The following is a 25,192-nucleotide window of genomic DNA, read 5'->3' on the forward strand; positions in this document are numbered from 1 at the left end:
CTCAATCAAAAGTAAGTTGAACCTCCTGTAAGATTTTGAAGTTGTTGTTTTTTTTTTTTTTGTTTTTTTTTTTTTTTCTTTAAAGACATGAGGCACTCATATTTTTAAGATGTATATATCAACAAGTGCATTATAAGTTAATGTTGTGTTTTTGTGCTACATAGATGGGAAGTTGTATTACAACTATCAAGGCAGACAACGCTTGGTGGTGTTTAAGTCTCAAATTTGTGATATATTGAGGCGCTGCCACAACAACCTGGACAGTGGGCGTCATTCTGGAAGGCGTCGAACAATGGAGAAGGTCATAGCATCTTACCATTGGAGAACACTGCAAGCAGATGTCAGAAAATGGGTATTCATGTGTTTCTTAAAATTTTCACTACTCTGAAGGAAACCTAAGCTACGCTAATTGTAACTGCTTATTAAAGATCTGATAAGTCAGATGTAAATGTTAAGTAAACTGAAATCCATTTATTGCCATTTCAAAGGTTGATGAGTGTCAAGATTGTCAGCGTCATGAAACAGCGAAAACTGTTGCACCTGTCCTTGACCCAAAACAAGTTCAAGAAGCATGGGCTGTCCTTGGGATAGATTTGATTGGTCCTCTTCCCACCACAGCAAAGGGCAAAAAGTAATATTCGATTTCATTTGTGGGAGTGTGTGTAGCTTTTAAATTCAATTTTAGGGAACATGATTGTCATGCAACGCATTTTAAAAAATTGTGCATGTTGCAGGTATATTCTTACAGCTACAGACCTTTTTACAAAGTGGGTTGTGGCAAAATCGCTTTACACTAAAACCGCCAATGAGGTCTCAAAAAAAATCACCAACATTCTCCTTGACTTTGGACTTGTCGAGAAAATTATCACTGACCAAGGGCAGGAATTTGCAAACGAGGTAAAATTATGTATTTAAAAGCAGTGGGTTATGCAATTTTTTTTACTTAATCCTACCGCAAATTTCAAGGCATTCACCTATGTGCCTGCAGGTCAACCAAGGTATTTCGGAGACATTGGGCATCAAGCCCTGCGTTACATCTGCCTACCTTCCGGAAGCGAATGGACTGGATGAACGCACTGACAAGAATATAAAGACTGAACTTTCTAAATACTGCGGAATAGAGCAAAATGATTGGGACATGTATTTAAAAGGCATTGTGGCAGCCATAAACACATCCAAGCAGGTAATATTTTGTGAGAACTGCTGATAGAGCAATGTACACCAAAATAGAAAAACCTTAAAAACGTTTTTCTTTTCTCCAAACAGAGCTCTACTGAGTACATGCCATACTGTGGGATGTTTGGAAGATACCCCCGCTTACCAGATGTAATAAACATCGCGCCAAAAGTTGAGGTCCAATGTGTTGAAGACGCAAAACAACACCGAGAGGCCAAGACTGCAGAAATTGCCGATCTGCATGCCAAAGTAATGGCATATTGTTATTTTAGCTAACCATGACTTAAAAACATTTATTGTTTTCTTAGGTATATCAAAATGTAAAAATTGCTCAATGTTCGACCATTGAATCCTTCCCCTTCAACGTTGGTGATGAGGTCCTTAAAGCGAACAAAAGAAAAGGAGGCCGACTGGAGGCTAAATGGTCTGGTCCCTACATCGTAGCATTAATTTCTGGAAAGGGTGTGGCAACACTATCCACCAAATCTGGTACTCTGCTGAAACAAACTGTAAATGTTTCACAGTTGAAACCTTTCGTCATCCCTGAGTTGAAAGGTAGTGGTATTATCTTTACCAAAGTTGTACTTGTTCTTTGGTATCGGCATAACAATGTTTTCTCTTCAGAGCGCACAAATGCAGAAATCCTGATTCCCCAAGGTGACAACTTCCAAGGTACTATTTATATGCATTTTAGTGATGCTAGCACGAAAACAGACGTAACTTTGATGCCAAATATCAGTTTTTTTATTTGTACAGTGGTATCTCGACATTCGATCTCTTCAATACACGATCTTTTCGACATCCAACTTAAAATTTGACTCACCATTTGTTTCTACATCTGACGATATTCTTGAAATACGACCACAATGACAGCCATGCAGACGGACAGACGGCGGATTTTCTTGTGAGAGAAATCAACACAGGTTTCAAAATGGTGGTGAAACAAGTAAAATGGTGACGGTTACCATTAAAAAGAAGATGGAAATGACAGAAAATTATGAGTGTGGGCTACGTATCCGTGAACTGTATTGTATAGCACGTCTACGATCTCCACGGTCCTCCGACCTCCGTTCGCCAGTCTCCATAAGTTAAGGTGAAAGGTATTATTGTCGTAACATAGCCAAAGAAATCGCCAGCTTTGTCATGTTTTTATCGTTTGTTTCAGAACTTGAACACGCCTACTGTCCGCCGCAGTTGAGAGTGTTCTCAACAAAACATTAAAAGTTAAAGTACTCTCAATCGCACCGCTCCCTCTCTCTGTCACATCAGCGACGCGGTGCGTTCAGGTACAGCACGCAAAACATGTCCGCCACATTAGAACCCGATTTGTTACATTATTGCAGGAATTATTATTATTTTATTATTACGGTTTTATTAATAATGTATTTGTTTTGCTATGCGTAATTGCAATTTGTAATGGTACCAGCAGTATTTATTAAGGATATAGTGTAGGTTTTCTGGCTGTGGAACGAATTAATGGAATTATAATGTATTCTTATGGGGAAAATCCTGCTCGACATATGACCATTTTGACTTCCAAACAAGGTCTTGGAACGAATTAACTTCGTATGTAGAGGTACCACTGCATTTGTATATTATAAAAACATGATATAAATTGGAACTGTTGCTGTTACTTGTAGACTCATCACATAGGTCATTAGAAGACCATGATTATTTGCCTGCCCCAGGATATATAAAGAATATCTGTGATCTGTGACATCAACTGCTAAGTGGAGTCTTGGTGTGGGAGTGACAATTGGGTGAGTGTGACTGTCAGACGTTCCGACTGAGCTAAAGGCCAGGTTAAAGGAAAAGTCAACATGTAATACATATTACCTTGAAAGACTGTTGCTCAGTGTTCAACTATGCAAATGGTAAATTTCTTTTACCTCTGGTAACAGAGAAAACAATTGTTAAACCCAAGCAGGACCTCTTAGGAGCGCAGCTAATGGTGTGACGACTGCAGCGTCAGTTATACCCACGCACATAAACATTGGTAGACTCAAACACAGCAGCCGAGAGATTATATCTCTCTATATCTAAATGTAGGCACACATTTTTTCTAGTTACTGTAACTGTTAAAACTGGCATTGCTTTTTTTTCTCGTTGTGCTTTTCCAGCAAAACTCCTGCATCAAACGACTGGAAAAAGGATTACATGACACCATGAGTAGGGAGAACGATCTGCGCATTTTAAAATGTTTGCCCCCTCTTCAGGCGGCCTTCCCAGGGAAAATTGTTTTCATTTACATTTGTCTTTACACGATAGCGGATTCGAAAAGAAAAATCTTGTTTTGTTTTTTCAATTTATTGAATTTGATTTTTTTCCAACAGGATGCATGTGTTATAGGTGTTTTCCTCTCCTTTAAGCGCCTGTTTTACTTTTTGTCCTGGGGCGAAAGAGGAAGCCGATGAATCATCATAAGAATGTACCTAGTCATAGCCAATCAGAGGACAGCTTGCGTTAAAGAATTGCAAATTTACTCTGTATTGTGTAGGTTTTGATACCACATGCGGGTTCAGGGGACTAGTGTGAGTACTGACTGGTTCAACTCTCTTCTGCATTTCTGTTTGGGTGAGTTAATCTGAACCCAACAATGCTGTTATTCTCCCAGAATATTTTAATGAATAAATGGTAAAGTACTGGACTTATCCTTGTCTGTCTACTCATCAAACGAATGAAAGGACAACCATAAAGCATTAATCTAACAACGATTAATTATCAATTACATTAGATATTAATATTTCAATATCCAATAAGGTCACCTCCCTGGTGAGGTGTTCTGGGTACTTTCACTAGGAAGAGGCATGCACATAATGTGCATGTACAAAAACTAAAATATAATTGATCAACAGGCAACAAAACAAACATGAAATAACACACCATTAAACAATAAAAGGGTTGAGTCTTACGCAGGGTTAAAAACCAGGGAATATTGTACAATTTTATTTTTTTACAGGGGTTGGTCAAAATAATGGAAAGACGTTAAATAATCAACAAACACTAATATGGTGTAGGTCCGCCTTTTGCACCAATTGTAGCCTCAATTGTCCGAGGTATTGATTCATGCAACTTGTGAATTGTTTCCAAGCGAATTTTAAGCCATACTCTTTAGTTAGAATACCCTCTAACTCTTAGTACAGTGGTATGAAAAAGAAACTGAACCTTTTGGAATTTCTCACATTTCTGCATAAAATCTCCATCAAATGTGATCTGATCTTTGCTAAAATCACACAGATGAAAAAACAGTCTGCTCTAAAACCAACCAAACATTCATAGGTTTTCTTATTTTAATGAGGATAGTATGCAAACAATAACAGAAGGGGGAAAAATAAATTGGTAAATCATCACATTTAATATTTTGTGGCCCTCCCTTTGGCAGCAATTACTTCAACCAGACGCTTCCTGTAGCTGCAGATCAGTCCGGTACATCGATCAGGACTAATCTTGTCCCATTGTTTTCTAAAAAACTGCTGTAGTTCAGTCAGATTCCTGGAATGTCTGGCATGAATCGCTGTCTTTAGGTCATGCCACAGCATCTCAATGGGGTTCAAGTCTGGACTTTGATTTGGCCGCTCCAGAACATGTGTTTTGTTCTTCTGCAACCATTCTGAAGTTGATTTACTTCTGTGTTTTGGATCAATGTCTTGTTGCAGCATCCATCCGCTTTTTAGCTTCAACTGTCTGACAGACGGCCTCATGTTTTCCTTCAAAACATCCTGATAAACTTTGAATTCATTCTTCCATTAATGATTGCAAGTTGTCTTTTATAGTGGGCGGGGCAGCTTAAACCACTCATCTGTGATTGGGCGCACACCTAGATGCCGAGGTTGTGTGAGATGGTCTACAAGCCTTTCAATATTTATAATTATACGATCCATCCTTTGAAGAAAAGCTCTGTCCATTGCGTCCTACTGCTGAAAAAAGTTCCGTTTAAGCTCCAGATCCTGTTGAGCAATGGACGTTGTGGTTAGCTTCTTGCGAAGTTTTATGTGCCTGTGGTCCCTTAGCCCATGATCAAGAAGCCGCTTCCGACTCTCCATCGATGAACTGTTTGACATTGGGCTGGATGGTAATGACGGTGGCACTTCTGAGTCATGGTATCCACTGTTAATGTCATTTGTGCCCACATCTTCATCGAGTAAAGCGGTGCCTCGACTTCCTCCCCAAATAGCCTCACACGCGTCGAAATATAATAACACGACACGTCCATGCCCACTTCTATGACCGGAGTCGAATGCTTTCCTGGAGCAGATCCTAATGTTTTTCAGTTTTGCAGTAATGATTCCTGTTGAGACAAAGACAGGACAGGAAATAGTAAGTTTGGGTTAAGTGGCAACCATCATAACTGGCAGTGTACAGTATTTGATGTGGTAAAAAAGGAAATTGATTCTGAAAACTCCAATAAACAGCAATAGATGTCAAAAACATTTTGACTGGGAGGGGGTGGAAGTGATCATTAATTAATAAATAAAAGCGAAAATAAAACCAACACCAGCACTATATTCTGTGTAACGTTTCTCCCAATCCCAGAATCAAGTAACTTTGTTTTGTGTGCTTCATGTGTTTAAAAGATTCACTATCAAAAAGATGAAACAACATAATGTTTAATTGCTCATACAGTGGTACGAAAAAGTATCTGGACCTTTAGGAATTTCTGACATTTCTGCATAAAATCACTATTAAATGTGAACTGATCTTTGTCAAAATCACACAGATGAAAAAGTCTGCTTTAACTAACCCCACCCAAACATTTACAGATTTTCATTTATTATTGAGCACTGTATGCAAACAGTGACAGAAGGGGGGAAAATAAGTAAGTGAACCATCACATTTAATATTTTGAATTCATCTTTCAATGAATGATTGCAAGTTGTCCAGGCCCTGAGTAAGCAAAACAGCCCCAAATCATGACGCTCCTTTCACCATGCTTAACGGTGGGAATGAGGTGTTGATGTTGGTGAGTGGTTCCATTTTTCGTCCACACATGACGTTGTTACTCCCAAACTATTCAACTGGTTTCATCAGTCCACAAATTATTTTTCCAAAACTTCTGTAAAGTGTCCAAGGGCTTTTTTCCGAACATTAAATGAGCAACTTTTTTTTTTTTTTTTTTTAAACTTCTGCAAATTAAATGTTACACCCAGAGTAGGCTTGCCACCCTTCCCTTGAAATACGGAATCGTTCCGTAATTGGGAATTAAAAGTTGCGTTCCGTATTGAACCAATAAGGAACGCTGTGTATTCTGAATTTCACAACTGTTCCATGGGGCGAACCCGCGCGACCCGCGGTTCTGGCGGCGGGGAGTAGTGGGCGGCGGTGCGCCCAGCCCATGCACTCCTGTCACACACAAACACACACACCTGCGCACATGAGTGACTACTGAGCCAACAATAATGAACAAAAAGGGCAGGAGATATTAAAGACAGCAAGATAGTTATCTGCCTGCCCGCTGCTGTCTGCCCTGCACTGCGCTCCACTTCCGGGTTCGTTGCCAAGTTATCTTGCTCGCTCTGCTCAGTGCACCGCCAGCGCGATTTTAAAACAAAGATGTCTTCTTCAACAGCAGAAGCTCAGGACACCCCACCTCATCCTCAAAAGGGGGAACATCTCCAAAAAATAGACTGGAGTGGGAAGAGGGTAACCCGTGGCTCGATAGAGTCACTGATGATGATTATAAAGTGAACTGCAAGGCAAGCAGGAAAGTTTTTGCTGTGTCTCACAGAGGTGTAAAACAGCATGCTGCAGGGGACCTCCACAAACGGAATATAAGATGCCAGAAGAGCCTTCGTCATAATTCTTTGTACCTGAAACATCCCCTGAGCTTGATTTGGTATGTTATTATGCTCTTGTATATGGACAACATATAGACTATATTTATATTTACCTTAATACATCTTGCATTGATAGGAGCATAGTTAGACTATTTCAGTTGCTACTATGGTTGATTATTTTTAGGAATGTTGATTTTTTTTTATATATTGTTTTGAAACATGCATTTATTATCAATCAATATGGACTGAATTTATGTACTCATAAAGAACATCTTATTTTGCTACGCCAACTAATGCTCCTCATTTGGAATTATTCCTAATAGATTAACAACTAACACTGAATAAATAGTCCTATTGCTACCAGTGAATTTGACATCATCCCACTCCTACCCTCTAAATTACTGCAGCTGAGGTGACACAGGAATACCACACAGTAAAACGTAGCCAGCCAGTGCTACAATAGTGCTGACTGTGGACACAGGTTCAATCAGAAGATTTTTATGTGATTCCAAAATGATGAAGAAAATGACTTTGGAGAGAACAAATCAAGAGGCACTGTTGAAACAAGTCCTGGGTCCAAAGGCAGTGGGTGATGTGCTCAATATCTTAACGTCACCCATCCCATTCTCCATACAGACTGATGCCTCGAATAAATAGAACAGGAAGATGTTTCCCCTTGCTGTCCAGTATTTCAGTCCAGAGTCTGGGCCCATCGACAAAATGCTGGACTTCATAGAGAATGCAGACGAGTCAGCTGCTGGAGTTGTAGCTCTCCTGGAACATTCCCTTAAGAAATTGCCTTGTCAGTGGATCACGTGACCGGATTCAGTGCCGACAAGTACACAAATGTTAATTACGATATTCACAATTTCGTTTTCACTGACCTGCAGAAAAAAACGAAACAATCTGCTGCAAGGAAACCGCCATGCCCAAATCGTGCACAATACAGTTTTCTGAGAAAACTTTTCTAATCTAAAACAGATACATTTCTATGCATTTTAGAGGTTTTGAAGATGCCGCTTTTTTTCGCCCGTAAGGCTTTGGGCGCGAGGGGGTCTCCCTTATTTCTATTTCTGAAAGGTGGCAACCCTAACCCTGAGCCATTAGTCGAGAGGTAATCTCGAAATTTCCCGCCGGCACCGAGAGTAATGAGTTTCCGGTTCAGAGGTAAACCATGACGTAACACACGAGGCTGGTCCTTTGTACGCATGCGTATTTTTAGCAAATGCAGCCGTACCTTGCAGAAGGCCCTTAAAAGTCGTGCGGACAGGTAAAAATAGTCGGCAGTATACTCCGGAGAAAATTATCCGTCCTAGTGAAGACGTTGCCTAACTTTCTGGCACACTTTTTTAAACAGGCATTTTATAGGAGAGGATTTCGACTCCGGCCAATGATATAGCGAGAATAACTGTACGTCACTGTCAAGCGCAGCAAAAGCAATATCGCTGGGAATTGTGGGTAACTGAGTTTCGGCGTCACATCACATGTTGGATACAGCATGGCAGGGAAACGGTTTGTGATGTTTCTTATCTTCTTTTCTAGATTGTCTATAATTGTATATATTCGCCCAAATGGGCGCGCCACCTTTTCTTTAACACTCAGTACGGTAGTATGCTAATGTTAATTTGCCTAAGTCAACCAAACGCATCTGTAATTATCTATCTAAGCTAGTCCTTGCTAGCTGTTGCTAATAAAGCGTCATATGAAATGAACACATACACTGTATAGGTGTACAGAGCCCGCAAACTTTTGATTACGTAATTTGAAACATCCTCGTCAACCTAATAATTAATAGAAATGTTGTCTTTGTCCCAGAAAACTAGAGGACCTAAGTCTGGACGAGTTCATGCGGTCAGGCTTAGATTCAGATGATGAAGAGGAGACTGAAGACGAACCCCCCAAGCAAAATGGACTGAAGCTAAAGAACAAGAAACAGCTCAATGAGTAATTCGCATCATTTGTTTCGTTTTCCCTTTGTTGTTGTAGAGGATCAGAGTATATGTAATGAAAATGCCAACAATAAAATGTGCATCCATCTATTTCTAAACAAAAGTCTAATTTCCATTGGCCTTGCATCCCTGTCAGAATCAACAAGGCAATTCGATCTGTCCTAGAAATATCTAAATACGACAAAACCCACAGGTCAAAATATTTTTTTTTAAAAACGGTATCATAATTTATAGAAACTAATAATAGTATGGCATATACTGAATATTTATCTAGGCACAGAACTAGCAATTGACAAGTATAAGAGCAGATTTCCTACCAAATATTTAAACCCTGCACTATATGCATTAACGCTGAGCAATGTCCTTGTCAATTAGCATTTTTTATCTTTGAAGTGAGCGACATGAGATAGACTATTTTTTTGAGTTGGATTGTATTCCATTCATTACTTAAGTGGCATGTAAAAGTTAAAAACTGACCAACCAAAAGTTGTTTTTTCTAAAACCGCAATGATGGAAGGATCTATGTTTTACTTCTGTTTTATCCAGAAATTTGAGCGCACGACTCTAGGCCCACAAACGTTTTTCAGCCCTCCATCTGTAGGGTTGGATATCATTTGGGTTTTATCCAATACCGGGTACTACTTGTTACTTTTTAAAATGATTCTGGTGCTTAAACAGTTTTTGAACCAATACTTCCAAAAACAACACAAAAAAACCCTTCTTGTGCTGCCTGGCTGTAGCTTGTGAAGCGCTCCACTGAAGTCACAGATGTTTATGGAGAAGCTCGTGGGTTGGGGTCGGAAAAAAAAAAAAAAAACGTGCACCGAAATGAAGCATAGAATTTTTCGTTTTCATTCGGTTTGGTTACCTCCGCTTGCAGTACCAAATTAATATTGGGTTTCTGTCGCTATGGAATTGTTGTTTCTTGGCATGGGTATGCATTTATTACTATCTATGCAACTGGATTCCTTGGTTTTATTGTTACAATGACCGCTAACAAAATCAGCTGGATAAGACTGAAGTATTAAGCGCATTTTTAGCAGTTCATATTGCAATTTCAATTTCATTTATGGTTATGGAAGTTTGTCAAATTATTTTATTCCCTTAATACTAAAAGCACATTTACATATGTTGTATCTTATCTGTTTAACTTATTTGGATTTAAATACCCTTACAGTAAAGGTCAAAGAATGCACGTAGATCCCAAAAACTGGCTCAATTTTAAAGTATTTATGGACCTGACTTATTTATTAGGCGCTTGATATGTTTTAGTGTAAATTCGAGGGGGTTTTCCTACATTGTCAGTATGTTTCAAAGTGAGATATCGTAATTGTCATTGATTTCACTGTACTAATCCTTAGTTTACAAGTTTATAATGCTTTACCTTCTTTAGGCCTGAAGTAAAGCCGGGTAAAGCGTCCCAGCACAAGGAGCAGCTGTCTCGATTAAAAGACAAAGATCCAGAGTTTTATAAATTCCTGCAGGAAAATGACCAGACCCTCCTGAATTTTGATGACACTGACAGCTCTGATGATGAGGATGAAGAAAAATACCATAGACCTCCAACCACACTGGAGGTAGGACTGACACTAGTTTGTGACTTGACCATGCATTCATGAACAATTCCGAATCCCTGTCGACAAAATTATCTATTCTGTAGGAGGCCAGCGATGAAGAGAAGCAGGATGAGGAGTCTCCAAAAGAGTCCGAGAAATCAAAGGCGACAGATAATCTCATTAAAGTCACTGAAAAAATGATCGAAGACTGGAAAGCGTCTCTCAAAAAGGAATGTTCAATGAGTCTCATCAGAGACATCACCCAGGCCTTCAAAGCTGCTGTTGCCACAACTAAGGGTGAAGGAAATGCCGAGTGCCGATACGTTGTGGCTGACAGTTCAGGTAACGCACCTAATTTCACGCAGGTACTTTTTTACTAGCATTGTAATTCCTCCCAACCAGAGTATACATTTATTTTTAAATTATTTGAATGCATGCATTACCGATCACTGGTTAATATCTTCAAATATTTCACAGTATATAAGCTCCTACTCTATCAAAAACAATGTCGTAAAAACTATGTATATTGAAATAATGACAATCTCTGTATTTAGTCACAAATGTACTGTATTTTTAGCACTATAACGCGCACCTAACTATAAGCCGCCACCCACCAAATTTGACACGAAAACCTCATAGATCGTTCATAGATAAGCCGCACTGGACTATGAGCCACAGCTGTCCTCACTGTATTATGAGATATTTATACCAAAGGATATCAACCTTAATTTGACAGCGGCATCATAAGACCAAATGAACCACCATGAAGCTTTGAACCAATTGGCTGCAAAGTTTTTTTCCTTCAAAAAGCTTCAATTTGGCATCCTTGTTCTCTTGGAGGAGACAGTCAACCTCTGCTGCCAGCTGCCCTCAACACTGTTGTCATCCAACATGCCTCCTTAGCATGCACTGCGGCGCTACAGATGTAAATAACAAAATTCATGTTCTGTGCTAATTATTACTTCAGTCTGTTCTAGATTTTTAGTTCATTGCTAGTTATAGAATTTGTTAACACTTTATTTGACAGTTGTGCCATAGGTCTGTCATAAGACCATCATAATTCTGACATGACACTGCCATGAGCATTAATGAATGCTTATGACAGATTTTTTTTGACATTTTGTGTTATCTGGCAAATAATCTCCATTTTGAACAGATGTAAAAGATATGAGCTGGACATAAATGGAGTTAGTGACATAATTTTCCGGATGACACATAATGACATGTCATAAGCATTCATTAATGCCCATAATAATGTCATAATTATGACTGTCTTATGGCAGTCTTATGATGCCGCTATCAAATAAAGTTTTACCTATTAACCCAAATAAATCAACAAATAAGCCGCACTGGACTATAAGCCGCAGGATTCAAAATGAGGGGTAAAAGCGATTTATAGTCCGGAAATTATTGTACTTATTCAGTGTGAAATCTGGGCCTGCGTAGTTCAACACAAAGCTGATATATTTGCTTGAAGCCCTGAATTCTGTTCTAATGCTGCATTCGAGAAAGGTGGGAAGTCGGGAGTTTTCCAACCTCCGACCAGGAAAAATAATACTGGGAGATCCTAGTCGAAAAGTCGGGGGGGGGGAGTACCGCGACTTTGTGTGTTACTTCAATCTGACGTCACTTGACAAAATGGCGCTCAAAACAATGTATTGATTTCACAATAATGTAGTTGAATTAAGTTTCTTTGAGATGCCATGTCTTTTATCTCGTACAGTGAATTATCTTAAAGAATTTATAGATGGAATTTTTATATTGACTTTCAGCAATGATGTAACTAAAGAAGGCAGTTTATAGTGTGTGCTATCCCTCAGCCGTCGTTTTTCCTCTACTATTTGATTGCTTATGAGAAGGCAGCTTTGAAGTAGGTGAAATGTCTTTTGATGGCCAAAATAAAAAACAACTTGTCGCGTCAGCCATCTCTTCTGTTTACATTCGCTTGGAACGCTTTGAGGTCGCCACTGGTACCATCCAAGAGAGATAAATCCTACCTTCCCGGAATCTAGCATAAGAATGGTAGAAATGGCGTCATATTTAAAATATTGTCTTCAACATGCCCCACTATTGTATTACTAGTAGGAGTGTCAAACGATTAACAATTTTAATCGAGTTAATTACTGCTTAAAAATGAATTAATCGCAATTAATCGCAATTCAAACCATCTATAAAATATGCCATATTTTTCTGTAAATTATTGTTGGAATGGAGAGATGAGACACAAGATTGATATATACATTCAACATACGGTACATAAGTTATGTATTTGTTTATTATAACAATAAATCAACAAGATGGCATTACCATTATTAACATTCTGTTAAAGCGATCCATGGATACTTGTAGTTCTTAAAAGATAAATGTTAGTACAAGTTAAAGAAATGTTATATTAAAACCCCTCTTAATGTTTTCGTTTTAATAAAATTTGTAAAATTTTCAATCAAAAAATAAACTAGTTGCCCGCCATTGTTGATGCCAATAATTACTTACACAATGCTCGTGGGTGCTGAAGCCTATAAAATCAGTCGCACCCAAGCACCAGCAGAGGGCGACAAAACTCCGAAAAACACAACAAGTACACATTTCACTGTGCTGTTATTTTAATGTTTGAGCGGGGCTTATGCGTTAATTGCGTCAAATATTTTAACGTGATTAATTAAAAAAGATAATTACCGCCTGTTAACACGATAATTTTGACAGCCCTAATTAGTAGATGAATCGGGAGAGAAACTGAAGCCAACAGAGGGCGCCAATGAAATACTTGAATTCTAAAATATGACACAGAGTTCAGTTAATCAGCAAAAAACAAAGGATACGTTCCCAAAATATAAGTAACTATGTACATTCACAAAGGTAACTCTATCTACAGTGTTTAATTCCCTGGTGCTCTTCTGCATTCGAAACATCCACGGTGCCTTTCAGCAGATCCTCAACTTAAAGACTGCTACAGACCAGAAAAAGTATGCTGATATTCTCATATTTGCCTAATTTTACCGCTCTCTATTTAAATGTCAATATAAATAACTCATTGATTTCCTTCTCTTGCTGTTATTTTTAGGCTTGTTCTTCCCCAAAGTAGTAAAAAATGGCAGAAGACTCAAATCAACATCAAGATGTATCTCAGCGGTGTCGTTCAGGTTTGTGTGTTGGAAATGTCAGATCCGTTGTTAAATTGTGCCTCTTCAATGTTTATTGTGTTAAAAAAAACACAGGTTTCATCAATGCTCTCTTTCCACAGTTGTTATCCTGTCTAACAGAGGCTACAGTGATCAGCGCTGTCCTGCGGCATGCTAATCAGCTTGCACCGTATTTTCTCTGTCTTCCCAAACAGTGTCGGCACTTGGTCAAGGTATTTTTAGTGATCGACAGATATGTGATTTTCAAAGGCCGATGCCGCTACGGTTTTAAAAAATATAAAGTAGGCTGATGTCAACAGCTGATTTTGTAAGCCGATATTTAAGGCCGATAAACTTTATTTTTTAAAGCACGCTGATTATGCAAGGCAATTCAGATATAATGCTCATTATATAAATGTCTATATCTGAAGTAACATGTATCCTCTGCTACTTCATTTTCTAACACTGGCCACTAAATGTTAAAAAAAAATCACATTTAACAAAGATCACCTAAGCAGCGAACATCAGTTATCCTATTATATCGGCCAATCTCATAAAAAGACCAATATATCGGTCGCCCTTTAAAATAAAAAGGTCATCACCCAAACATTGAATATAACACTTATTCTATTATATCGGCTGATCTTGTAAAAAACTTCATATATTGTCATGATATATTAGCATGCGGATATATTGGTCGAACTTTAATAGAGATGCTTTGTCTCTTGAAGGCAAGGAAGAATATTGCAATTTCTTGAGCATAATATGGTCTTCATAGAATACACGCCAAAGTTACCTTTCAAAAGCATTTTTTTCCTATGAGCTAATTTATTACACCAAATTGCCTTTTATCTGTGCTCCAAAATTGAAGTATGTCATTTTTGCCAGATTAATGCCTGTCCTTTCAAAAAATTAAAAAAATAAAATAAAATAACGCTTGTCACCGCGCTCTCAAATAATTGAGTGCTGAAAAAAAAAACAGGCTAACTACAGACCACAGGTCTTGATGCACAATTCTGATTTTTCTTTGTTTTGTTTTGTTTTTTTAGCGTGCCCGTTCAGACTGCCCTTTTACATTGAGCTCGTTCAAGTATTACGCATGTGTACTAACTCACAGTGCAACATGCGCTGGGCAAAGCAACCCACATGTGCAGAAGCATCAAAACAAATTTCTACACATGTTGGCCCTATTTGATTCTAGGGGGACCATATTTTGATTTTGAAAAGGAGGAAACAAACAGCAGGCATGAATAATCCCCGTTTACTCAAGGACGTAGGTTTCGTCTCAACATGGTAGGGATGCTATAATAGCATAACCTGCACGTACACGTTTTGCTGGGGACGGGACAAGTAAAGTAAACATGGGTCAGGGGGTACATTTTTCACAAATATGCTGATGTTTCCCCTACGTAAATATGAAAAAAGTTAAAATAGTTATTACTTGGAGTGACTGCTGCTGCTGGCCGAAAAAAAACAAACTAATATCCCTCCTCTTCAATGGGGGGGCGGAGGATTTGGCATGTTGTGGACATGTGGCATTTCTGTCGGGGCTGTGTGAGTGTGTGTGTTTGGGGGGGGCTTAATCATCAGCCAATCAAACGTGCATTTAAGGGGGAAAAAATGGACGGGCACAATCAGCAAGTGAAAAGGGGTATATGCAAGTCTGTACAGAATGAAAATAATTCACTTAAAGGGTATGTAGTGCCCTGGGAAAATTTTAATATTCCATCATTTATCCATAAACACATGCCTTTTGTATTCATATCATGCCACTTCGTGTAATTACACACAAGAAAATGAGAGAAATTTGGCTCGATTGTCAAGCTAAAACGACCGGCGCCCGAGATCTGGCAGATTGTGTGCGTGACGTCACGACAAGTGAAGAGAGTGCCAGCGGCCACTAGGGGAGCAGCGCCTGTCTGCATCAATAGAATTCCTTCTAGTGAGGGGAGAATTAGGGGTGTTTTGAGCTGTTTATGCTGATGCATTGTGTTCGTCCTGCACATATTCCAAGTTCCCTCATGAAGAAACACTTATCATTTATTGCGCTATCATAGCTTTTCGCTCTGCCAACAGACACAAATATGAATGGGATCAGAGGATTTGTTCTATATATTTTACGAACGATAATGTATACATGTGTCCAGTCCTGTATCCAATGCGTGACATTTTTTTATTATAAAAGAGTACTCACTCTGGCCATTTCGAGCTTGGCTGCTCCCCTCCTTTGCTTAACCTTAGCCTCCTTTGCTAGTCATCATCCTCTTTCTTGATATCTCGGGACATTTAGGTCGCTGCGCGTGTATGGTCGGCACCGCATCTCCTTTGAGCAGCAATCTTTTAGCAAAATCCGATTTCACTTGTCCATAGTTCGAGAAGCTTTCAGGTGGAAAATGCGCACCACAGAAAAGCGTGCCGGAGGCTGTATCTAGAAAATTAGCCCTCTTTGCACGGACGAACTTTACCCATCGTCTGCGTAGTCCAGCTTTTTTTTGCGCGTTCCGGAACTCATGGATACTATATTCCGATAAATAACTATTTGTACACCACATAGCACAGCAGTTTTGAACCATTTTTGAGATGTTTTCGTCAAACAAACCCCAACGCTACTCTCTCGTCGTTAAAAAACAATGGCACCTGGCTCCGCCTCGACTGTCAATCACTTGTCTTGACGTCGCCGCCCCATTCGGCTGTTTCCGGAACACTTTCGGGAATGTTCGTCATTTTCGATCTATTTTCGATAATTGCTCATTAATGTGATTGATTTTTTTGTTAACTTTATCAATATTTGTTATCTTGGCACATAATGGTTCTATTGATGTCTCACACCCCCTTTGCCGCTACATAACCTTTAATAATGACGGTCAAATAACGCAAATAAGGTTGCTTAAAAGTTAGTGGGGATAATTTGAGCATCCTGAAAAGTTGCTAGTGTTATGTCCCTACTGTCCCTATGCAAACCCTTGCGTTTACTCATACATTTTAAGTTTTTATGTATTGATTGAACGCGCGCATGCATGACACACATACACACATACGTTCAGTTTGCCCTGCATGAATTCTGACTTGGGAGAATTGAGAGTTCAGACTGCCACCACATTTTGAAAAATGTGGCCCAGATCAGATTTTATCCACATACGAAAGTACCGTAAGTGAGATCGGATTTGAAATGGTCCACTTCTACACGACTTGTCCCGTTCAGACCGGCAAGTTAATGCCTCACTGGAGTCAGAAAAATACGATCTGCGGTCTGAACCTAGCCATATTGTTATTGAGAAATTACATTAAGTCGTTATCATTACTGCATGAATTGAGATCATTGCCATGCCATCCCTTTAAATGTCTGTGTTCAGCAACTAATGAAGCAGTGGAGCACAGGGGAGGAGACAAGTCGAGTCCTTGCCTTTCTGATCCTCAACAAAATCTGCAGACACAAGCAAGAAACTTATCTTGCTCCCATTCTTAAGGTGAGTGAAAAAAAACACCATAAACTTATTTCTGCATGGATTGTCCTAAAGAGATACATGTAACTTTCTCTCTCCGCAGCAAATGTACATCGCCTATGTGCAAAACTGCAAGTTTACGTCTCCTAATGCGCTACCCATGATCAACTTCATGCAGCGCACCCTAACAGAGATGTACTCTGTGGACACGCAGGCCACTTACCAGCATGCTTTTATCTACATTCGACAGCTCGCCATCCATCTCAGGAATGCCATGACCATGAAAAAAAAGGTTTGGTTCCCATCATCTTAATGAGCTGAAATAGACTTCTAAACCAAAGGAGTATTTTGAATGTAATCCTTAGTATATACAGTGCAGAGGTACTATCAGTATTGTTTTGGGTCATGCTCATTTTCAGAAATGATGTTGTTAAAGCATGGGAAATAAACCATCATGACATTGTCCCTGTGTGTGTTTCTTAGGAAACATACCAGTCAGTGTACAACTGGCAGTACATCCACTGTCTAGGCCTGTGGTGTCGTGTCCTCAGCACCCTGTACCCCAGTGAAGTTCTCCACCCTCTCATCTATCCACTGTGCCAAGTCATCATTGGTACTATCAAGTAAGTACTGTTTGTTGATGCGGCGTTAAGATTCGATTGTGCAGCGGTTTCTTGCTGCTATTTGTTTTGCCAACAGCAGGTGGCGAAACTGTTCTCTGTTGTCTCCCAACAGGTTGGTACCCACAGCAAGATATTATCCTCTGAGGATGCATTGTTGCAGAGCCCTCACTTTGCTATCAAGCAGTACCAATACATTTGTCCCAGTTCTCCCTTTCCTTGTAGAGGTAAGACTATGCCATTATAGTTCTCACTTTTTTCTTTTCAACCATGTTAATATGACCAAAACTGCTGCAGTATCCACTTTTTTCTCTCCTGTCTTCCTTTAATGCTGCAAAATAAGACGCTAAAGCCCCCCCCCCCCACCTTTTTTTTTTTTTTTTTTTTTAAATTTCAGGATAAAAGCACACACATAAAAAGCAGACGTCATCTAACTTGGAATTTGAACTATATGGGCAGTTATGCATATGGTATGGTAAAAAAAAACAAAACATTTTTAGCCCTGATTTAAAGGAGGTAACAGTTTGAGCGCTGAAGCTGTATGAAAAAAATTGGGCAGGCATAAATGATTGTTTTTATAGTCGACTCATCACCAATTAGTTTTCTGATGAGTCGACTCGTCGGATCATACGTAAGGGGCCGTATAGACAGGAGGGAAAGTGGCTTGAATTTCTTGCCGGAACTCCCCGATGTAAAGGTCGCCACGGAGCCTGAAATTTCATTTATTTATTTATTTATTTATTTTCCCCTTTAATTTTTTTCAAACCTCTTAACACTAGAAAACTCAGCAAAGGCCGAATTGGCCTTTCCCCAAGACAAATATTCCTAATATTCGTCCCAATTCAAAAGCACTTGGGTCATTTTGGCCACCTGGGTATCTCTCTGGGTTTTTCCGGTGTAGAGGCCAAATCGGCCATTGCTTGGGACTATTTGGAGTACAAGAATTCTCTGGGACTTCTAGTGTTAAACTACTGAAATGCAAAGAAAACTGTTTTAGCACAGTTATTTCTATAATTAGACATACAAAAACTGATTTTCATTCAAAATTGTATTTTTTTCAATGATTTGCAAAATAAAAGTCAACAAAAACAGCAATAACCCCAACCTTCATTTCCTACTTTTTATTTTCCCTCATTTCCTGACATACTTAATGCCAAATCTCAATTTTAACTACTTAAGAACATAGGATGTATTTTAACCCTTTAAGGTCTGGGCCTATTTTGTCTGATTTTGCATGCCTTTGAAGTTGCCTTTATATTTCAAGGAATTGTTTACGATGGCCTGGTTTGGTCCCTTTTTTTGTGACACCTTGAACTTCATGTCCAAACTGTTGTTTCCTTCACTGACCAATTATAAATCATCATTTTGGGCCCAAAAAGACCAAAAATTCCAAAATCGTTTTGTCAAAATTTTTAATATTGATGTCCAATTGACAACCAAACATGCGTAACGAACCGTTTTGAAACTTTGTAATATTTATTCAACATGTTAGGATGAACATTCAACCAAAAAAATTTAGAATAAATAGTCTTATATTTGACAATTCAACATAAACAACAGGTATAGCCATAGGCGTTTTTTGCCTTTATATATGCTCTAGTCAAAACAGGTTATATACAGCAGACCAAACAGTGAAGAACAGTGAAAAAATATATACCATCTAACACAAAAAGTGTTTAGAGGCCATCTCTTTATGAGTTTAGGTATTGCGGCCCATCACCTGATGAAAACTATGTGCACACAATCAAGCTTCTTGAACACACATTTATATACACAAATTGAGAAGACTGATTGTGGGAAAAATATATATATATAACATTGGGGAAAAAAGTATTTTCAAAAATATTTACAATAAACAAGTTAAATTTTTTTCAGGCATGCCACTCCGAAAAGCAGTTTTGTCCTGGAATTAGACACAGGGCTACATCACACAGACCACACTTCCATGGGGTGTCGGTCCTCTTTCCACCCTTCCATTTTCATTTCACTTTACTTTCATTGTCACTATAAATGTACATGAAAAAAAGTTAGTATTTATGAAAATAATAAAGTATAAAATAAAAATATATACAGCAATAAATAATAATGGAAATCTATATATATGACAATAGAAAGAATACCATAGCTGAATATGTGCTGCATCCCTAATCTTCATATAGAAAGAAGAACACCACAAATTATAAATTCCTGCCTGGGATACACACAGTGCACGTACGCCTTTGATCTGATATGCACATTATTATATACACAAACACACACTTATATTGCATCAAAATTAACTTTGTCTTGCAATATCAAAAGAAACTTTCAAAAGAAACTTTTTCAGCATAAAAAAAAAAAGTGAGTTGGCTTACCTCTGCTCGTCGATGGCGTCACCCACGTGTTCAAATCCGTCACTATCTTCACTCGAGGACTCTCCCGAAGAAGATGATGATGACGAATTTGGACCATCCTCTTCCTCAAGTTGATCAAAAAGCACAATTGCTTGCGCTAAATTTAGTTTTCCGTTCGTTCTCAAAGTCACACAAAGTCGCTGATCCAAACGGCCGTCGCTCGCCACCTCGCTGCTTCAGAACACTCCTCCCTCTCGTTCGGTGGAACCTCGCACGGCAGTTATATTTATTAAAAAAAAAAAAAAAAAAGGCGCATTTTGTGCTTCCACTGTAACTTCGAAAGGGTTCGTTTGATTTGTGTTTTTTTTCATGGAGCTTCCGTTTTGAAAAAGGACAGGAAATGATGGAAATATAGACATAAACAAATGATCCATGCAGCGTTTTAATGTTTTTTTGAGAGGACAACAAAACTATAAAACTTAAATGACAATATCTCACGTTTTAGTTGGTCGATTGACTTCAAATAATAACGAGAGTAAACCGCAACTTCCGCACTTTAAAACAAGACCAACCAACGGTATGTGGGTGACGTAATTAAAACGTGAGGGCGCTTCAAAGACGACATGCGCTGGGGACGCGCCGGCGCGTCCTTCGACTCTCAAGGGTTAAAATTGAAGTTAATATAAACATTTACATTTTCTTTTAATTATAAAGATATAAGTAACATACATTCAGAAAAATAAGTGCAAATTGCTTATATTATGCAGCGTGTAATGGAATACAACGCCAACGCCAAAACGTTTTCAGAGAGACCCAACGTTTACACGGTAGTTTGGGGGGCTGAAAACGCGAAAATTTAAAAACAACTTCCACAGTGGAAATCCTGAAAACGCTCTGCCACTGTCATCGCCGTCTATTTGACAGCGCATGTTACGTCCCAAATCGAAGGCTCGCTAAGGACGCGACATAAAACGAGCCACACGTTTCCAAGTGGATACAATTCAACAATTTATTTACATAACTCCAATTCACAATGAATACAAAATATGGAAGCTTGCTTTCAGTGTAAGCCCAGGCCAAAACAGCAAACAAAAGCAATCTACTCTCAAACCCCCACCTGCTAACTAAACCCTGATTGTAAAAAAAAGAAAGAAAAAAAAATGACAAAAAGACAGCCACTACCCTGGCTTCCTACACTAAACGAAACAGGAAAAACTGGTTGATCAAAAATGGCAACTTTACCCCTACTGCTTCGGTGCTCTTATTTATAGCACTAAAACGATCCAATAACGAACAAACACAAAAGACCTCAACAAAAAAGAGGGAGTGTCACAAACAAGCGTTTGAGTGCGAAGGTGAATGTATAGCGAGCAAACAGCTAGCGAGGAGGTACGCGAAATGAGTGCTGTCAATGCAACCTCGTCTGTCCGTTGACAGCGGCTAACTTTTGAACCTTGATGCCCTTCCTTTGTGGCCAATCAGTGGCGGCGACATCACCTGCTCGTTCGGCGTCAATCAGCTTACGTCAAAGTGGTAGGGGAAGCAGCCAACTGGCGGAGGCGAGGATCAGCTGACTGTTGATGTCTCAAAAAAAATAATTAAACGGCCAGTGCCGTCACAACGCAAAACTGAGTTTTGGGTCACAACGGACTTCCGTACTTAGGAACAGTAGGTGGCGATAATGCTCCAATATATTTGTCAATAAAGGGGGTGACGATACTGATGACGTCAGTCCACGCTGTCACTCTGGCAGTTGTTACCTTCCCTGGATGTACCTCTTGGAATGACATGTGGACGACAGACTGTTCAGGATCAATTTTAACCCTTTAACACCGAACGTGTCGGCAGCGAAGCGTTTATGCATATCATCTTTGAAGCTTCGTCACGCTGTAATTACGTCACCCACGTGCCGCTGGTTGTTCTCATTTGAAAGTGCGGAAGTTGATGTCCACACCAGTTTTTATTTGAAGTCAATCGACCAAGAAAAGTGGGAGAAAATGTCATTTGAGTTTTATAGTTTTATTGCACTCATAAATATGCATTAAAACGCTGCATGGACCATGTATCTATCTTCATATATCCATCATTTCTTGTCCTTTTTCAAAACCGAAAGCAGCACAAAAGACTACATATCCCAAGAGCCGTTCTGATGAAAACGAAGGACGAACCGAATGTGATCATTTTTAATACATTTCCGATCGAGGCGCCAACTAATGAAAGGGAGGCATGCGAAGCAAGCAACGGCCAGTTGGTTTGAGCGAGCGACTTTGAAACGTGCAGAATGAATCTAAAACTACATTTAGCGCAAGCTAATGCATTATTTCATTAACTCAAGGAAGAAGATGAGCCGTATTTGTCGTTGTTTTCTTTGGATCAGTCGGCGTCTCGGCGAGTAGAAGTGACAGCAGCGCGCAAACGGCGAAAGAGTAGGCTGTGTGACGTTGTGTGTGACGCAGCTCCGTGACCTGTTCAAGAAGAAGCTTTAGTGAGTGCGCAAAAAAAAAAAAAAAAAAATACTTTATTGGGCCGCATGCCTGAAAATTTTGAATTGAACTGAACTACTTGTCAATATTTTTTATAGTACTTTTTTTCAATGTTATATATATTTTTTCTTTACTATAATCTTTTCAAATTTAATGTAGATGTGTGTTCGAGAAGCTTGATTGCATGTGCGTATATACTTTTGATAAGGTGATGGGTACAACACCAAACTTCACAAAGAGATATCCTCCAAACTCTTTTTGTGTTTTATATATATATATATATATTTCTCACTATTTTGCACTGTATATAACCTGTTTTGACCATTGTATGTGTAAAGGCCAAAAACGCCTATGACCATACCTGCTGTTTGAGTTGAATTGTCAAGCATAAAACAATTCAATCCTATTTTTTTCAATTGAATGTTTATCTTAACAAGTTGAATAAATATTATCAAGCTTCAAAACGGTTGGTCTAGCATGTTTGGTTGTCAATGGGACATCAACATTACAAATTTTGAAAAAAGATTTTTGGATTTTTTTGTCTTTTTGGGTCCAAAATGTGGATTATAATTGGTCAGTGAAGAAAACAACAGTTTGGACATGGAGTTCAAGATGTCCTGAAAAAAGGGACCCAACTTGGCCATTATAAACGATTTTTTCTTTGAAATATAAAGGCAACATCAAATGCATAATGCAAATGCAATTCGGCCAAAATAGGCTTAGGTGTTAAAGGGTTAACATGCAGCGTTTATTGCCGCGAAAACAACACTCCAGCTGCTTGAAAAGTCGCCACACGCACACATACATTCTAGCATGCGCTTCACGATCTCCACTCTGCACATGCGCATACAGAGCCTGCCGGATCCAAGGCAGCACTCGCAACACAGAGTATGAAAACTTGCCTTCAAGTATCAACCTTGTACACGTCCTAACTGCATTACATTACTAACATTATTGAAGGATCTAGTCAAGTATTTATTACTCTAATTACAGAAAGTCATTTAGAGCAGAGAAGAACATTATTTGACCAGGACGAAGGAGGAAACGGCAGAAGGGAAGTCCGGTAGGCTTGCCACCTTTCAGAAACGGAAATAAGGGACGCCCCCCCTCGTACCCAAAGCCCTACAGACGGGAAACAAAGGGACATCCCCAAAACTTCTAAAATGCATAGAAATGTATTTATATATATTCCGTATTGGTTCAATATGCAACGCAAATTTTAATTCAGAACGATTCCTTATTTCAAGGGACGGGTGGTGGCAAGCCTTACACGGAGGAATCAAGTTTTGGGGTTGCTGCCACCTACACATTGGGAATGCATACTTCATAGGCAAATTGAAGGTTTCTTGCACTTTTGTGTCTCCGTGTGCTCACAATTTCCCCCACACGTGGTCATGTAAACTCGCAAGTGACATAACGGCAAAACACCACTTTTGCTTCATTGCGTAAGATCGTTGTGGTGCAAATGTGGCCTAAACCACATTATTTACTCTGTTTTACTAATATTTTACTTCAATACTTTACATTTTGTTTTCTAAGAAAAGTTGGACTACTAGTATTATACAAAGTGAAAAAGAAATTCAAAAAAAGAGGATTTGCACAATTATTCAGGACAACAATGTCTCAAATATTGACTATAAAAGTGCAATAGTTGTCAATTTGATAATTGGATGGTGTCGACTAATCAATTCATCGTGATAGCCCTTGTGAATTTCTGTCCTGAGTTTGTGTGTTTATGAGCAACAGAGAGCTGTGTTACCTTACAAATGTTATGTCACCACCGGACAACCTCTTCACAGAATCGGGTGTTTTGTGTGTTTGTGTAGGGGTTGGGGGGGTTGCTACATGAGGGAGAAGAGTGTTTTTGACTGCCAGCAACAACTAGCATTCCCCTATGGGAGTGGTCTTTGTCTGTGGGTTTGTACATGTAGCGGTTTGACAAAAGCGATAAAGTCATGGTTGTGGTTCGCACTCTGGTCTAAACACGCTGTGCAGGCCACATCCTGTCTGCCTATGCCCTACTCTATAGCCCCCCATGCCGTGCCCCATTAGATAACTCATCCCTCAGTACCACCCCAATATTCAAGTAGTTTTACCCCCTCCGTTTTTTTCCCCTCACTCTACTTCTTTTAAAAGGTAAGCAAAGGTAGGCCGCTTCTGAATTAATTAGAGCAGCAGCAGTAGAAGCCCCCTCCTCTGGTGTGTCTGTGTGCGTTCTCGCCGCTCCATTAGGAGGGGGTATAAGTTGGAGCTTTTCAGCAATGTGCGTGCGTGCTTGCGTGTGTGCTGTCCCACTTCCCCATGGTTCCCCCCTCAGACCGCCACCACATCCTCTGTTTATAGAGACAGCAGCGGCCAGCGACGCCACTCTGCTTCACACACACTGAGCGCATTAACGACCACACAGGCGCACAGAACCACACAACGATAAGCGGGTGTCAGAAAATAGCTTCAAACACACAGCACATTTTCACTATGAGCGCCTTGAGCAGGAAGCCAGAGTATGTCGACCAATAGTCGACACGCTGGATGGAATGTTCTCTCACGGCCTAAGAATGTGTCCCATGACCGTAGTATAAAGACGGAGCATTAACCTTTTCAGGGACAGTGGTCATTACAGTGGACAGCCATTCAAAAGTTGACACTTAAGCCTTTAAGCGCCAAAGACGCAAAATTGGAACAAGAACATTGCTGACTTTATTTTAACAAGATACAACTGCAGAGATGGTGACACTTGTA

The 25,192-nt window shown here is 39.4% G+C and overlaps 1 protein-coding gene across 1 annotated transcript in view; it reads left to right on the forward strand.

The window, feature by feature from the left end:
• The first annotated feature begins 8,294 nt into the window (after positions 1–8,294).
• The window catches only part of noc2l (NOC2-like nucleolar associated transcriptional repressor), a 55,946-nt gene continuing 39,048 nt past the window's right edge, over positions 8,295–25,192 (forward strand). The window contains exons 1-11 of the mRNA XM_057826841.1: positions 8,295–8,462; positions 8,766–8,894; positions 10,293–10,476; positions 10,560–10,797; positions 13,328–13,418; positions 13,517–13,595; positions 13,697–13,807; positions 16,928–17,041; positions 17,121–17,309; positions 17,501–17,640; positions 17,753–17,864. Of these exons, the coding sequence (XP_057682824.1) occupies positions 8,449–8,462; positions 8,766–8,894; positions 10,293–10,476; positions 10,560–10,797; positions 13,328–13,418; positions 13,517–13,595; positions 13,697–13,807; positions 16,928–17,041; positions 17,121–17,309; positions 17,501–17,640; positions 17,753–17,864 (1,401 nt within the window). The 5' untranslated portion in view covers positions 8,295–8,448. The remainder of the gene's footprint in view (positions 8,463–8,765; positions 8,895–10,292; positions 10,477–10,559; positions 10,798–13,327; positions 13,419–13,516; positions 13,596–13,696; positions 13,808–16,927; positions 17,042–17,120; positions 17,310–17,500; positions 17,641–17,752; positions 17,865–25,192) is intronic.

This window comes from Corythoichthys intestinalis, chromosome 2 (genome assembly GCF_030265065.1).
Source record: "Corythoichthys intestinalis isolate RoL2023-P3 chromosome 2, ASM3026506v1, whole genome shotgun sequence".
In the NCBI taxonomy this organism is placed as follows: domain Eukaryota; kingdom Metazoa; phylum Chordata; class Actinopteri; order Syngnathiformes; family Syngnathidae; genus Corythoichthys; species Corythoichthys intestinalis.